Source organism: Podarcis pityusensis (assembly GCF_964106645.2).
Source record: "Podarcis pityusensis genome assembly, chromosome: 3".
Classification (NCBI taxonomy): Eukaryota; Metazoa; Chordata; class Lepidosauria; order Squamata; family Lacertidae; genus Podarcis; species Podarcis pityusensis.
This window is the reverse complement of record NC_138026.1, coordinates 49,486,763-49,503,832: the sequence shown is the minus strand read 5'-3', so window position 1 is coordinate 49,503,832 and position 17,070 is coordinate 49,486,763. Positions and strand designations below refer to the sequence as shown.

General features: G+C 42.1%; 1 protein-coding gene and 1 long non-coding RNA gene across 6 annotated transcripts in view; one reads left to right on the top strand and one right to left on the bottom strand.

Moving 5' to 3' along the window:
• The window catches only part of ATG5 (autophagy related 5), a 25,371-nt gene extending 24,535 nt beyond the window's left edge, over positions 1 to 836 (top strand). For all 4 annotated transcript variants that reach the window (XM_080999986.1, XM_080999988.1, XM_080999989.1 and 1 more), the window contains exon 8: positions 346 to 836. In XM_080999986.1, coding sequence (XP_080856112.1) covers positions 346 to 482 — 137 coding nt within the window. In that variant the 3' untranslated portion in view covers positions 483 to 836. The remainder of the gene's footprint in view (positions 1 to 345) is intronic.
• Positions 745 to 17,070, bottom strand: LOC308474024. Of its 2 annotated transcripts, XR_013984459.1 has the most exons (4): positions 16,731 to 17,070; positions 13,698 to 13,906; positions 7,396 to 7,532; positions 745 to 7,248 (listed from the first exon to the last, which is right to left on the bottom strand). It is a non-coding gene; the product is annotated as an uncharacterized lncRNA (long non-coding RNA). The 2 variants fall into 2 exon arrangements; XR_013984460.1 differs by having other exon boundaries at positions 745 to 7,532; positions 16,731 to 17,066.

The window sequence follows — 17,070 nt, the reverse complement described above, 5'->3', positions numbered from 1 at the left end:
AGAGCAGAAGCTTGCTCATATGACATGATTTCATTCAATTTACACGGTGGGAAGAACAGTAAATCTATTTCATAGCCTTATTAAAATAATAATCGTTGCAAAAAAAAAGACAATGGTGCATGAATCATTTTATGATTCATATAACAGAATATTTCATTTTTTTAGAATTAACTTCATTTATCATGAGGGATCATTCAGTTAAATATGAAGTAGCAAGATTATAATCAAAACTACAAATCACGGATTCTGCAGAATTTCACTGTGTAATGAAACCAAATGCACTTTGCTTCAAACATGTGTTTGCCTGTGAGTGTCTGATAAGTGATCTGTCTGTTTCAAAATTAGATGGTGAAAAGAAGAACCAAGTGGTGATTCATGGCATAGAACCGATGTTGGAAACGCCAGTACAGTGGCTAAGTGAACATATGAGTTATCCTGATAATTTTCTTCACATCAGTGTTATCCCACAACCTGCAGATTGAAGTGTCAACTGGTATGCATGAGGATCAGCCTTTGATTGGAGCAACAAAGTCAACTTCAAGTTGTGTCAGGCTTGATGAGGGTGACATGACCAAAAACTTTTGCTGCTGCAAGCCAAACAGGAAGAAAGATCCATCATGTGATAAGAGGAATTGGACAGGCTATATTTTGCATCTCCCGTGTTTTCTCCACTGCTGTCATTTAACTTCAGCTGTGACATGAGAAACTTTATAAGGCTGCTGTAAGACTTCTGTTTTCTTGTTAAAAAATTGAAGCCGAAAGCATGGGGAGTAAGTGGAAATAAGTGCCACTTTGTATTTCTTAATAATAAATAAACAGGGGTATTTTCTAATGTTGCAATGGCTTGTCTTTACAGTGAAAACACTGTTTTATTCTAGAGAAGTAGACAAACAGTTGTATAAATAATCACTTGCAGGAACCCATTATGAAAAGTTGAAACTAAGCTAAACTCCTTACTTTGGAGTAATGTCTCTTAAATTTTATACTAGGAAATTGATTTTTTAAAATAATCATCACAGTATGTTTTGTATTTCAGAAATTATATTCTGATCATATTACTTGAAATGAAGTCTTGGTGACTGCAGTATATGACTAAGTTTCAAGTAATATATGATTGGACTCTGTTGCATAATTGATATGGAGATGGCCACTGAATATACTGAAATGTATGCCTTATTCAGGCAAGTCCTAAGTCAGAAAATAGTATAAGAAAGCTTTATTAGAATATATTCTTAAAAAGACAAACAAATATATTGACTCTTGTGAACAGCAGCATGCTCCATGTGAAGATCTCCCTCATGCCAGATTATCTGCACAGATTGGAGGATTTAGGGGGATTGGTCTTAAATTTTGCCTCAAGCTCCCAAAGAATGATTGAAGCAACAACCTCAACTGCTGGAAGCAGTGTTGTGCCACTTCCTAGCACTACTTTTCTGCTTTGTGGCAGCTCCAGCAAAGTAGTTCTGTGAAATTGTCATAAAACAAGAGAAAATGATACTGTGATACTAGACTTGCCCTGCATAAGTTAAGAGTTGATAATGCAGAGTTGGCTCTAGATGAAAGGATCTGGCATTTTTTTGCCAAGACAGGGCTGCTGTCTAATTCTTAAGGTTGAAGGCACTATAAGAAAAGTTTTGCTCCGTGAATCCTGCCCTCTTGCTGGCTAAGGAAGGTTTCTTCACCAAGGATTCCAGCTGGAGCCCATGCAAAGGGGGAAATGGAAAGGCCTTGGAAGGAAAAATAGAATTTAATAAAACCAAAAAGAAATAAATACAAAGAAAAATGGGTAGATGAACTGATGTATTTTACAAGAAGGAAAACGAAGACTACAGAGGAGGATTCTACTTAATACTAATCTAACAGGAAACAATCTAACAGGAAATATGGGGTTATTTTACAACTAAATCATTTTTAAAAGCATCTTTACAAAATGCTGAAAAGACTGGAGTTTCCTTCTCACTGTTTTGCCTTGCACTTGTCCCAGCATCCTTAAGAAAGATGTGATACTCTTAGGTAGATAGGAAAATTTTTTTGGTGTAAAGCAAGGCTGTGAAACCTGTGGCCTTCCATATAGTAATGGGTCTCAGCTTCCATCAGCCCCAGCTAGCATGGTCCATGGTCAGGTATAATGGGAGTTAGTCCAACAACACTCAAAGGGCCACAGGTTCCTCAACTCTGTCAATAGTGGTGTAATGTCTTTAATCTCCTTTAGTAAAATAAGCAACAATCAGTGAAAGCTAGTTTGGTGTTACTCTGCTGAGAGAAGGATTTGCTGACAGGGGAATGGGGAAGGAGACAGTTAGTGGCAGTGCCTCCTCCAGTGTCTGTCCTGGTGAACCCCTAAGCCTTCAGGACAAATTTGGTGATGACAGGGAACTGCAAAGCTGAGAATAAATAATAAAGGCCTCTCTCCCTGTTCTACTGGTGGATGCCTTTTGTCAGCAAAGTGACGCCAACTGGATTCCACTCAATAAGTTGCCTTTTTGGCAATGCCAATTTTATACTAAGCTCTTACATAACTGTTTTGCCCTATTCTGGACCAGCCTTCTAAACATGTCTTTTTCCCTAAGGCCTTTAAGCTGTATCTTGAGTGTACAAAGCTTTCAATGAAATAATGACAACTAAACTTTCCCTTTTTTTGTACCAATGTTACTTCTTTTTTAACCCTTTCAATGGCAAATATTAAGAATTAGTATTTTGTCAAATAAAATTTCAGTTCAACAGTTCTGCAAAAATGACTTCATAATTGATTAAATGGAGTGGAATGGAAATATGCAGCCTGTTGAATCCTATTCAAATGTTTATAGGCTGGTTTACGGATTGCTTTACTCATTTATAATAATTAACATTTAAGATAATTGAAGGAAATAGTTGCTGGGCATAAAACAACTGTTTTGATGTGGAATGCTTTGATGAGTAGGGTGGGCTCCCTGCTTCAGAATATTATTCTTCAGCATATGCAGGGCATCTAAAACAGTGGAGGGGTGTGTGGAGCTTGTGTACTTATGGCTGTAACCTCCCTTGTGCAGTTACTTTGCACAGATTTTGAATGCCTGAAGAAGCTTTGTGTCTATTAGGCAGATACTCCTGGAAACCAAACTTGTCTGTATAAGCTAGCAACAGAAAGACATTTCTAGTCCTTAATTCATACACCACACCAAACCATTGTTTTTACTAATCATAGTTCAGGTGTTAAACCATGATTTAAGAGTTAAACACACAATGGTCACAGCATGGTTATAAGCTGTTCATTTGCTCTTAATTTTATATTTGTTTAGCATTATTTTCATTCTACAGAATCTTCTGGAGTTGCAGTAATTGATGAGACTTGGTTTGTGAATTCAGGCATCACACCAAACTACAGCTAGCCCCAAAGAACTGTACTTAAAACATGGTTTTTGATTTATTGTTTGCTTGCCAATTTTAAATGCTAATTTGTCCATTGAGAAATGTATCTCAGCTTCCTCAGCCATGGTGGGATGTGATGCCTGAATTTAATCAAGCTTGCTTTTGTGTACTATAGTCTTGAGTTTAGATATTCTAATAAAGCAGAAATGCAAGAAAAAACCAAGAAAAAAAAAGCAGTAGCTCACTTTTTCTGGCTATATCGTAGTGCCAGCTATTCACTAAATTAGAAGTAAGAAATAGGATGTAACACCCCTTCTGCTTCGGTGTCATACCAAGGGCAATTTATTTGTTCCCTGTAGCCATTCAGGGAAGATTCTCCCATGTAGTCTTGTTTGCATCTTTATGTGTCTAGTGTAAGCTTCAGATGGCGTATATTTAGTTGTCCTGTTCCAAGCTGCATCTGCATATAGGAAAATGCTCTGCACCTGATGGCGCAACCAATGGATGGTTGGTAGCTGTATTCACGTGTGCACAATCTCATGATTTAAGAATGCTTTGGAGGATAACATCTGTTTTAATGAGATTAAAAGTGTGTGTCTCCTTCCATCATTTGCCTTAAAGTGTTTTGAACTAGTGAAATTTGACTCTTTTAGGTTGGCATTTTGCTTAGCAAAAAATGCAGCTGCCTCTTCATCAGAACATAAATGGAACTTTATCCCAAAACCTGAGTCCTTCTAGAGCATAGTTCTTGGAGTCCTCAGCGTGATACTTTAAACCAGAGTAGCCATAACTGATGTCACTTAATACAGTAGCTCAAGACAAAAATCAAGTAGGCCAATGTTGTGGTTCAATTACAGCATCCAAGTCTCTAGTGGTCACTTTCACCCTACACTATACAACAGCAAAATGAAATTTAACTCGCATATACTCGTGATCATATCTCAAACGTGAGATAACAAAAGAGATGGGGAAATTCAAGCAGGTGCCAATTCCTGATATATTACACACACGCATATACACCCCTTCCCCCGTTTTTTGGAGTAAGTATAAATACATGTAAAGAGCATGTTTTTTTCCCAAGATCACTGTTATTTTAATTATGTGCATTAGATTAGAATAGCTGTTCTAATCTAATCTAGTATGCATTTCACCTCTGACATACATGTGATGCACTGGTAAAGTGGCTAATAAGGAAAAGTTACTTGGATCACAGTCACTTCCCCCCAGGTCCACATGCACAGCTCCTAACGCAGTTCTTGAGCAGGAGCCCTACTTTTGCTGCCTGCTAGAAATTCCTGTGGAACTCGGAAAAAATGACAAAACCATTTTGTGACAGGCCATGCAGCTGTAGGCAGGGCCTCCTGTTTAAAATGGACTTGAAGAAAATTCCTACTAAATGTAAACAAGTCCAGGAGATATCCAAAAGTATTTTTGTTCTGTGAACCGCCTTGAGACCTCCGGGTATAGGGCAGTATATAAATTCAATAAATAATAATAATAGTAAAGTAGTGCATAGGATCGTAGTCACAGAGTATAAAAACTGGGTGGTTTTGAACATGTTTTTTCTTCAAATGTATGGCGACTTTTATATTAAGTTTGACCAATACTCTTTGCATTGTAAGCCTTCTGACAGGGCCTTGTTTAAAATAAATAAATGCTGTCTTGCTGTGTCCTAACGCAACAAAAATAAGGCCCTATAAATAATATGGTCTGGAAATGGAAAATTAATAATTACTTTATCTGCTTGTTGTGCAATTAATGAAAGACTGCTATTGATAATGATAAAGCAAAGCACTGAGAGTCATTGTACAAACAGGAAAATGTAAATACCATTCTGCTGCCATTGTAATAAAAAGTACTTCCCCTAGGCCTCAAGGTGATTGTTCCTCTGTATTTACAATGAATGGAATACTATGTTTCTTCCAAGCATGTTTACTTCTGTGAACTGATTAAAATGTCAGACAGGTTTGTTCACTAGATGGAAATACTGAAATAGTTTCTCAGCAAGTAATTGTGAGATAATTGATTTGCATGAATTTATTTTATGGATTCCTTAACATCTTTTGCAAGTAATTGTAATGAGAAAGTTATGTTGGAGCTACACATTATTTGAACTAAGGGGTTCAGAGCAAGACTTTGAAAAGCATACTGTTATCCCTAGGACAATAGTCATAATCTGGCTTTGCATAAAATGTTGCATTTTAGCACAAAAGAATAGGAATGTTCGAATAAACACCCTGCTTCAGTTGTGCAGTCAGAGGCACTCTTGATTTGTGCCTGCCATTTCTGATGGGGCACGGAAGCAAGCTTGCCTATCTCCTTAACTAAATTAAGGCCAGACACAATTTTCTAGTTATACTGAGTTCCCCCTGTTCAGATAACTCTGCGGCTTTTCTTTTTTTAAAAAAGAAAACCATCCCGAAACACAGTAGTGATTGAAGAATGTAAATGAGAATATAATAACCAAATAGCAAGTCATGTCCGCATCATCTGCTGAATTCCTGCCCCAAGAATTTAATGGAAATTGCCCTAATGCCAAAAGGTGACTTTGCATATTGTTTCCCTTTCCCAATATTCTCCAGCATCAGGTACAGTATATCACTTTTCTACTGATGAAATAATTTCCATTTGATTGTTGAAGAAAAAGAGGGAAATACAATGTATCATTAAAGGCTAGCAATTTGTTTTAATCATTTGCCAGCACAGCTGAACATAATTACTAATAAATAGGAACAACTGACTCTTAACTTCCCACGCTCTCCAAAATAGTTTGGTTTTCTATTTCTGAGAGCTTGCATCTGGATTTCGGTATCATTTAGATAATGCGCGCACAGTGTTTGCAAAGGATGGTGGCACTAAAGCCTGCTTTAAACATGCGCAGATTCCTGTATCCCCATTGAAGAACATAAATTTGCTCTGCTTCATTTTGAATTCCCTTTCATTTTCTGTCTCCCTTTGAGACAAAAAGTGCCATGCCAGCTCATGTCCTAACTCAAAAGCAGTTGGCCTGTCAGAAGCATGCAGCGAGTGTTTTTGTGAAGAAAGGAATTCCCTTTTCTGCATTTTGTCTCTGGCATTTAATGTTATGACTAGACAGTATGAGGCAACTTTTCACAACTCATAAATAGAGCAGATTTCAGAAACCATTTTAAGAGGGCATTTTAATTCAAAGCCCTGTAACTCCACGTTCCCAGATTATCGGACCAAATTCCGATAAGGCTGAGGTTGTTAGTGGTGGGATTTGTTTTCAGCTGGGGAAACCGAGGGCTACCCCCTGCTGAGTAGGCAAATGGCTGTGGCTGGCATGTGGTTTTTCTTAAATAAAAGGGGAGGGTAACTAATGCATGAGCATCAAGGCATGGAACCCGTCTCACCAGCGTGATGATTCCAGGAAGACTCATGCTGGAGACATAACTCTTACTACACTGTTTGTCATATGAAGACAGTCTAGGACATCCTCTTGGGGAAGTAAAGCAACGATTGCAACTATAACTGGAAAAATGTAAAGCAGTAATGGCTTCTCTTTTTGCATAGGCTGTTAACTGACTTAATTTATTCTTGGTAATTATCCTTTTTCTTTAACATTGCTGACAATTTAATCAAGCTTAGTTATTCCCAGGTTTTTCTAATGATACCCTCTTTTGCTGGTTGACGGCTACTTTTCTATCCTTTGGCAGATAACAGCCTTGTGGTGGTCATAAAGGTTCTATTTTATATTAATTGACACTCTGGAGCATCTTAAGGCTTGCCCTCAGGAAACTATATGTCTAGGCATGCTTGCTTTTCAGGCCTCCTACTTCAGTGCAAACCCTGTGGAAGAGGATATCAGGAAGAGACTGGTGGCCAGGGGGTGGGGTGGAGTCTTCACAATAATCAGTGTTTAATCATATTTCAGAAGAACTGAAAAGAGGAGGAAAAGGAAAGCATAATAACCATGAAAGAAAAAAAGGTACAATAGAAGAAGACGTGATTCATCAGTTTCATACAATAGAAAGTTGCCTGTGTAAATTTAATGTTGGCAGCCAAGGATATAGTGTTGTTACTCACCGGGGTGAATGAGTTTGATTTTCAAGTCATGCCACTTCAAGCAAGGGCTCCCTTTTAGCTCATGTCTTTTATGTTAGAGGAAATGACTCTTAACATCAAGGGCTATGGAAAGTCATTCTTAATTTTCATCTATGGTTCTAAAAAAGATCATAGTAATTATAAATCACCGAGAAGGGTTTGCTCAGCTATGATTCTTTATCACTTTTCTTTCTATCACCTGGTGCCACCCAGTATGAAAAGGGATGGAACTAAGAATTCAAAGTGAATCTGGAGGAAATGTATGTTTCACTTGTCAGGAAAATGTGGAAAAGTACTGAAAGCTTTTATCAGAGAGTTGGATCCCTTAAATTTGGTCCCCCATTTTCCAAGACTGGTTCAAACATGCATGTATAACACTTGGATTCTCTGTTCTGCAGGCGGGTTCACCTACATGTGCTGAACATATGATAAGTGCAACTTGGAGCTCCTTATGCAAATAGACCTCCATAGATACAACACTGGACACAGCTTTCACATCCCTCACTCTGCTTTCAAAGCTATGCTTTCAACTGAACAGTTAGTTCACATGTTCAGCTGCCAGTAGTAATGGGTTGGATCCAGACATACCCTTCCAGGAAGCACTTCTTCCATTTTCCTGCTGGAGGAAGGGGATGGGTGGAGGATTTGAGTCAATTGCCTCCCCTGTTGTCACCCCCCACACCACCTCCTGCCCTGTTCCAGTGCCCTGGGTCACACTCCAGATCAGCTTTTCATGGAGTCTTTAGGTAGAGGAGGAAGTGGCAGAAATTGCTACTTCTCTCTTCTGCCTATGGAAGCATCTCATGGGGAAAACTCTCCTCTCAAACCCTGGTCAAGGGTGGTTGAGGCCACTTCCGTCGCCTCCAACCTTGCCACATTCAATGATGTGGTCTGACGGGAGTCTTACAAGCCACCCTGTGATCAGGAAATGTAAAAGGTACCTTAGACTGCAGTTTCTGGGGAGTAAGCATCCTTAATGCAACAGGACTTACATCTGAATAGACATGCATAGGATCACATTGTAAGCCTGCAATCCTAAAGACATTTTATTTGGGGTAAACCCCATGGAAACCACTGGGCTGTAATCAGGGCTTTTTTTCAGCTGGAACTCACACGAACTCACTTCCAGCACCTCCCAGGTGGGCGTCATTGCCATTCTAAGAGAATGAAGGAGATGTTCATGGTGAGTTCTGGCAACTCTATTTCTTGAAAAATAGCACCAGTTGTACTTCTGAATGAACATGCATAAATCAAGTGATGTGCATGCCATGTGAATGAGGCCTGTCTATTCCAATTTCTTTCCTGCAGTTTGTCTTCATATTCTGTATGAAAAAGTGGGCTATGTTGTTTCTGGTTCGCTTCTGTGGGCTGTTGGATGGGTGTGTCTTTTCTGGGTCATTTTGTAACTAACAAAAAAAAAAGTTTTTTGAAAAATAAAAAACTTAATTAATTTTGAAAAGGTACTCAGTGAAGTAATTCTTGTTCCTCCTAAAGGCAGAATAAAATGCTTAAGCAACCTTAGTATTAGACATTATGTGTAGTTCCACCTACACTGACATGAAAGCTTTGTAAACACCTAACCCTAAATGGCAGGCAGCAACTCTGAATGAAGCACTTAGATCTTGTGCAACTTTCTGGGGTCCCCCCACCCCCGCTCCCAAAACAGCAATGCACCATTAGGGGTGTGTTCCTGTGCCTTTGGCTAGAGTGGTTTCCCAAACCAAGCTTGAGAAGTGTATGTTCTATGCAAATTAGATCACCCATAGGGAGTTAAATGCTCCATGGTGGTTTATAGCACAACACTTTTATTTGTTTAATTTTGAAATTATATATATATGGACATAAGAAGGACCTTCTGGAGCAGGCCAATAGCCCATTTAGTCCAGCATCCTGTCCTCACAGTGGTCAAGCGGATGGAATTGTTGTGCATTTGATTAAAGTGAATGGGATTAAAAAGTGATTGATTTTTTTTAAAACAAAAGGGTTGAATTTGGGCTGGACTGTGGCCAAACTGTAAAGGGTGGAGGGTGGGGGTCAGGGTGGTAATGATCAACTACAACACATTTCTTCCAAAGAAGTGCTTACAGAACAGAGACTCCCATTTGTTCCTTGACTTACAAGTATATGCAGGTGGAACAGGAATCAACTCTGGCATTAAATGTTTGCGTGAAAAAGGGGTGGGGTGTGAGGGAAAATGAATCATAATCACGACTAAGAGAAACTCTATTACTTAATTACAATCTTTCAAATGAGCAATGACCCTTCACCTGCAGATTCTGAAAGAACTTCACTTTTAATGAGTAGGAAGTTACACCTTGTGGCAGATACGCAAGGGCGCCCTGAAACCTGGTGTGAGAGTTAGTCAACAGCTATTGCTACTATTCATATTCAGGATTTTTTGTAGCTCTGTGTTGTGCTAGTTGCCGTACAGAGAGCTAGAAGTGACATGGTCCCTTCTCAGAGGTAATTCCAATCAGTGTTAAGTGGGCAACAAAATGGGAGACAAGGGAGCTTGAGAAATTATTAGTAGGGATGGGGTAAATTACAGTGAAGTGGGAGAAGTGATAAGGATGTATTGCCCTCACTGTGAGAGGCAATATGCTTCTGATATCAGTTGCAGGAAAGCACAGGAGGGGAGAGTGCTGCTGCTGCTCTCAGCTTCTGCTTGTGGGCTTCCTGGTACATGTGGCTAGCCATGGTGAGAACAGAGTCCTGGAACTAGATGGCTCTTGGGCCTGATCCAGCAGGCTCTTCTGATGTTCTTATGAAAGGATTTCATGAGCAGCGGTGGTTCCAGGCATGTGCGGCAGAGAGACAGGAGTGGAAGGACATGATGTCACAAAGAGGCCAGTGACAGATGAGTTTGTGGATACCAGTAAAGGGAGCAGGTGATGGGATTGTAGGGAGGATGAGTTAATAGTTCTGGATATTTTCGGAAGCAATTCTCAGCTTCTTAGGAGAGCAGCTGAGGGCCGTTGGATGTTGTTGATCCTCCTGTGACAATGGTAGAAGAAAAAGTGCTGGGTATGTGAGTGGCAGATCAGAAAAGAAGCCGGATCCTGATAATTAAAATATGGTCTTGTGCCGTTGGCATGCCCCTGACAAGGGAGGGAAAATGATGCAAGCACTGGAACTCATGCAGTTATTTTCCCTTCCACTGAAACCAATTGGAGTAAAAATATAAAACAGAAAAACTGGGAAAGGGGAGGAGGAAACTGCTGGAAACTACTAGTTAATCCTGATGTCCCATGTGTGTGCATGACTGCCTGATTGCCTGAATTTAAAAAAAAAAAAGTGTGCGATGCTTGACTCATTGTCTAGTCAAGAGAGACATACGTGCATTGTTTGCACAGTGTGGGAAATATAGGTTGTTAGAGTATTAAACACCCATGATTGTGCTCCCCCGCCTCTACCCCTCTCACAGTGAATTGACTACAACATTAAGTAAGTTTAAATACTTCACTTAACAGTAATCACAGGTCTCACTCATGCATCGTTCAGCGCTACAGCAAAAACAACACAGGTAAAGTATTCTTTGTTACAAAATACAGAAGTTACCGTATTTTTCGCCCTATAGGACGCACCGGCCCATAGGACACACCTAATTTGGGGGGGGGAAATAAAGGGGGGGAAAATTATTTTCCCCCCCCAGGCGCGGGGCTGGGGCAGTTCTCCACAAGCCGTGGGAGCCCAGTGCGGGCTCCCACGGCTTGCGGAGAGCTGCGCGAAGCTTAAAGCCTGGGCGCGCTGAGCTCAGCGCGCCCAGGCTTCGGCATGCAGGCAACTCTCTGCAAGCCGTAGGAGCCCGGCGCCGGGCTCCCACGGCTTGCGGAGAGCTGCATGAAGCTAAGCCTGGGCACGCTGCGCCTCCCCGCTGTCCCCCAGCTTGTGGGGCTGGCGGCGGGGAGAATCGCACTTCTCCCCACCGCCAGCCTCCAAACCAGGTCCGGGGACAGCGGGATGGCGCGCTGAATTCGCCCCATAGGACGCACACACATTTCCCCTTCATTTTTGGAGGGGAAAAAATGTGTTCTATAGGGCAAAAAATACGGTATTCTTAGACACACAGTCTGGAGCCCCAGCCTCAATCTTCTAGGTATGACTGCAGAATCTGCCACAGAAAGCACCAACACCTTCTGCCCTGTCCAGAATGAGGCCAGTAGGGCCTAGTAAGCAGTTCCTCCACTAGCAGGGGTGCCAACTTGAATAAAATATTGGCAGGGCAGGTAAGCCCTACCTCACATAATTGATCACAAGACGCAACACATGCCCAACATTTGAATGGCAACACCCATCACCTTTGGGGGGGGGGCCCTGGCATCCTCAAATATTTTATTGGGGGCCAAAGAGACCTCAACCCCTAGGAATTGGCTCCTGTGTCCGCTAGAGACACATTGGATAGCTCTGCCCATTTATTGGTTTTTATGTTTAGATTAAAGAGATGCAGGTGGCGCTGTGGTCTAAACCACAGAGCATAGGGCTTGCCGATCAGAAGGTCGGTGGTTCAAATCCCCGCGACAGGGTGAGCTCCCATTGCTCAGTCCCTGCTCCTGCCAGTTCCTCCTAACCTAGCAGTTAGATAGCACGTCCAAAGTGCAAGTAGATAAATAGGAACCACTCCAGCGGGAAGGTAAATGGCGTTTCCATGCGCTGCTCTGGTTCGTCAGAAGCGGCTTTGTCATGCTGGCCACATGACCTGGAAAAACTGTCTGCAGACAAACACCAGCTCCCTTGGCCTGTAAAGTGAGATGAACGCTACAACCCCAGAGTTGTCCGCGACTGGACTTAACAGTCAGGGGTCCCTTTACCCTTTACCTTTAGATTAACAGCATTTCCATCCTGTTAGCTATTCCATGTTTACCTGTGCTCAGAGGCATATAGATCAGCTGTGAGGGACCTTTGATGCTCTGGAGGTTGCTGAAGTACCACTCTCACCATCTCTGGCTATTGGCCATGCTTGCTAGGACTAAGGGGAATTGCACTTCTTCAACATCTTGGGGTGGGCGGGCAAATATTATCTCCCTGCCCCCATCATATGTGACACTATGCATATTTACACAGAAGGACTGGGTGCAATGGGACTTCCTCCTTCTTCCCCAGTGTTTGTGTATAGCATTGCAGTTTTTCCTGCTTTTCTGGAATACCAATTCCACCTCCTTGTCGGTTGTTGTGCAGTCCCCTTCCACTAGGCACTCTATTTCTTTCACCATCACCCCCTTCTCCAGCACCTCTTTTTACCTTCCCAACCTTTTCCCTCCCGATTTATATTCCTTCTCATTTTTATTAAATGTATGCATATGCTCTAAGTGTTTGTGTTGTAGATTAGTTATTAGAAAACAAAAATGGGAAGAGGAGAAGCTTCATGATGCCAATGGACAAAGGTAAATGTCAAAATGGTGTCAGCAAAGAAAAAGAAGAGAATGAGGAATGAGGGTGTTCAACTAGATTCTTAACTAATGGGCTTTACAGCCGAAGCCCAGAAGTGTTTTGGGTGTGGTGTGATGGCCATCAGACTGTCACCACTGAATTACACCGCACCAATCTAGGACAAGGAGCAATAAGATGGGTCAAACATATGCCACAGGGAGATGGAGAAGCCCAAGAGGGAGTGTGATGTTAAGGGCACGTTTAAGGATTAGCAGGACTGATGCTGATTCTGTCTTGTTCCAAAGAGTTGAAAATTATGTTGGTGTGTATCCTTTGATCTGTCACCATAATTTTGGGGTGCAGGTGACTAAATTGTTTCTTTGACTTGACTTTGCTGTCAAGGGCCCTTGCTTTCTAATACAAGGCCAACAGAGAAATCAGATTATTTGGACCCTGAATATAACATAAGCCAATTGTGTGGGTTAAAAGATTTAAAACAATCACTGTTAAATCTGACACATTTCACTCCAAGCTCTTTATTTTGGTTCTCGGTTAAGAGGTGATTGAACTATTTGGAGAAGAGCCAGACTATGGAATCTCCAGGCCAGACTCTGGCACTGTTGACAAGGAGTCAAAAAGTATTGTGTTGTAAGAACTGCATAGCATTCGGAGACACTCCTTGGGCAAATCAAGAACTTTGTATTAAAATACAAAACTCTCTGGAAAAATTCCGGGGGGACCAAGCTTATCTGTGTTGTGTGACCCATCTTGTTATGGCTGCTTTGTTCTTATTCTACACTCAGCATGGATGTAACCAAATCCAACAAGTTCCAAAGCTGCTGCCATAAAGCACCACTGCAACAAAAACCTTCATATTTCTTGTGTTCTGAGCTTACTAACACCTCTAAATGACTTACGAAAATAGCAGGAGCAATCAATTCATGAAGGAAGGTGGTGGACTCTCCTTCATGGGAGGTTCTTAAGCAGAGGCTGGATGGCCATCTCTCATGAATGCTTTAGCTGAGGTTCCTGCATTGCAGGGGGTTGGGACTAGATGATACCTGGGGTCTTTTCCAGCTGTACAATTTTATGATTCTGCAGTTTTATGGAGCTCCTACAGAGGTGCCTGTAAGACAAGTTAAGCTAAGTTAAGCTTAGATAAGTAGTACTACTGTCTTGAGCACAAGAAGAAGCCTCCTGTGGCTGATCAATGACAAACTTTTGAATTGATTGACATCCCTAGTACAACTTATTCCATTACAGGACAGGTAAGCCTTATAGGTGTAGGTTTTGTGTACAACATCAACGTACATAAAGTAAAAGGGATGCACAGAAGGTCATGTGGTGACGGACTTGTTAAATTATTGTTGTGCAAGGCCTAAATGCCAAAGTGTGACTGAAGGCACGAGGCAGAACACACCTGTCAGAGCAGCTCTGACAACACCCTACATATAAAGTTAATAATATATAGTGGCCTTCCTCTCGAACGTCTAATTGCAGAAATTTGGCTTAACCTGTCGGAAGGGCGTGTTAATTAAGAGGCAGAACCTGATAGACAGCTCTATTTTAAGGGACTGACAAGTACTCATCCTTCCTTTTGAGCAGCTGCTGAGCCCATTTGGCCCCAACACTTAATTCATGTGAGGAAACTGTTGACTGCAACAACCAGTTTTACTTTGCTTTTACCAGAGGCTAATTAAAGTTTTAAGAGAAAAAAAACCATATACAGCTTGGGAGGCCTCACTGTCATGTCACAAAGGCTGAACACACTGACAACTAATCTGTCATGTGGTCAGGTTTTCTGCCATGTGGTTACTTGCTTTCTTGTATTAGTACAAACATAAGAGTGCGGGTGGGTGTTTTTCCTGCCACACATTCTAATATGTGGTAAAAGTCCGTGGTCTTATCAAGTGTCAAGGCTTTCTCACATTTACCTACCTGGTAGATTGGTAATCTGCCTGAGTACTTAATGGAAGGCAAACCAGACAAGTGTTCTTACAATTAATGCAGTTGTTAGTTTGGTTAAAAGTGGAGGGTGAGGTGATTCTTCTTTAACATTAAAACAGGCTTGGGAAACCTCTGGCCCACCCAGTACTGTTGGACTACAACTCCCGTCATCCCCATCCAGCATGACCAGTTCTTTGGGGTGATGGAAGTTGTAGTCCAACAACAGCTGGAGGACCATGGGTTCCCTAGCCCTGAACTAAACCTGGGTATTGGAGTGAAGCCCAACCCCTTTAGTCTACTGCCTTAAGATATTCATCTCAAGCCCATCTATTATACTAGAAGTAGACCAGTAGAATGGGAGTGAAAATATTCTTTAAGAAGCGGAGACAGTTAAGGCATGAAGCAGGTTTTGGTCTTTCTGTTAGTCAACTTTAACCGCTATACCTGTGCTGTATAGCCCAATGGATGAGAGTGTGCTTGGTAAACATCTCTGTCTCTGGTTTGGATACCTTTCCTTAAGTAAAGGTTACAGGTTTTTTGTTTCATTTCTAAGGAATGATTTGTCCCTACTTGCTTCATCATGGTTTGTAAAAATCCTGGTTTTTGTGGTTCGAAAGGTAAACATATTTGCCATAGTCCTATCTCCGAAGCTTTGGTTCTGTATGCATGTATTCTCAATCATAGGGGTGAGTGGAGTATGCATATATACCCCATTCAAACATATGGTTAATCCTGGTTTTAAGGTATAAAGTAGGGACATTGTGTGGTAAATTACTTCAAACACTTGGGGTACAGGCCCACTGTACAAATGCCCATTAAAACTTGCATGTGCTAGTTTATATTTATAGATGCACATTTAGGCTGACTGTCATAGGGCAAAATTTACTCTGGCTGTCAGGACTTATTCTGAGATATGGCGACCAACAAGATTTTCTGGTTTGAGTGCACTGTGTCATACCATCTAACATTTTCCAATGCCATGTGCCTTCCAAGATGTGCTCCTGGGCAAGTAACATGACCTGGGCCACGTTTTGCTCCCCCCCCCCCTGCTTTTTCAGGGTGTGAGAGTGCTGCACTTATAGTTGCTATCTAGATTTCACCTGGAAATACGGGATGTCCCATTTTTTCTGGGGCACTTGGAAGGTATGCTGTGTGTTGAGTGGACCCTCTACCCCCACCCCACATAACCTGTTCAGAAAATCATCTTATGTACATATTAAAACTACTAGTAGCTGAACCCCTTCTCGCCAATCCCTCCAGACCTCACCAGCTCCCTGCCGCTCCCTTTAGACTTTGCCAAGCACCTTACAGCTGACCCAAACTCCCACCCTGCCCCTAGGCCTCCTCCCACCTCTCTACACATAGTACCAGCCTCACACAGAGGTGGGCAGCAGCAGTGGCAGCAGAGCAGGCTGGTTGCTGAAGAACTGCCCTGGCATGTCCTGACTGTTTCTCTGCAGCTTGCCTTGGCCTCTGGGCAAATTAAGGCGCATACACAACATACATTTAAAGCATACATCCCCGCCCTCCCAAAAAAGAATCCTAGGTGAACTGTAGTTCACCCCTCACAGAGCTTACCAAGCTGCAGTGGCCTAGAGTTTTTGAGAAGGATAGGGTTCAAATGTGTTTTAAATGTGTATACACAGCCTAGGGTGTGTGATAGCTAAAGTCTCACATGCATCTCACTTTGTAGCACTCCCAATTGCCCTATATTTAAAAAAAAAAAAAAAAAGATAAAGGAAGTTAAAAAGAGGGAGAAGGCAATCTGAGGCCTGGCACAAAAGGCCTGGGCCTTAGGCCTTGTGGGCTTAACATCCCAACAGTGCCCTGGGTGTAAAATGAAAGTTTGCTTTTTAAAAACTAATTGTAAAGCACACATGTGCAAAGCGTGCACATTTTGTAATTTGTCATGAGCTGCCAGGATGACAGAGGGGAGGAAGAGGATCCCGGTCAGGGGTGTAGCCGAGACTGGGCAAGTAGGGGATGGGGAAGGAAGTACTCACAGGGTGACGGAGGATGATGAGGGGATGGAGGTCAGTGCGCACAAACCAGAGCAGCAGCACCTATCACCAGAGCCAGAGGGGCCCCAGTCCCCACAAACACAGTGGGCCTGAGGTATGAGGAGCAGTGGGCGTGGTGCTCTAGGAGGTTGAGGCAAGCAAGGGCCCACAGCCCAGCTCCCTAGTTCTGGGAAGAGGGATTTGATTCCTCAGCTGGAGCAGGACTGGAACAGGTGAGGGTCACCTGCCTCGTCAAGCCCAGATGCTGCAATCAGCAAAGTACAAAAGGAGCAGAGCTGAAGGGCTGTGTCTGCTCAGCTGCCCATGTTGGTAGCCCTTGGCT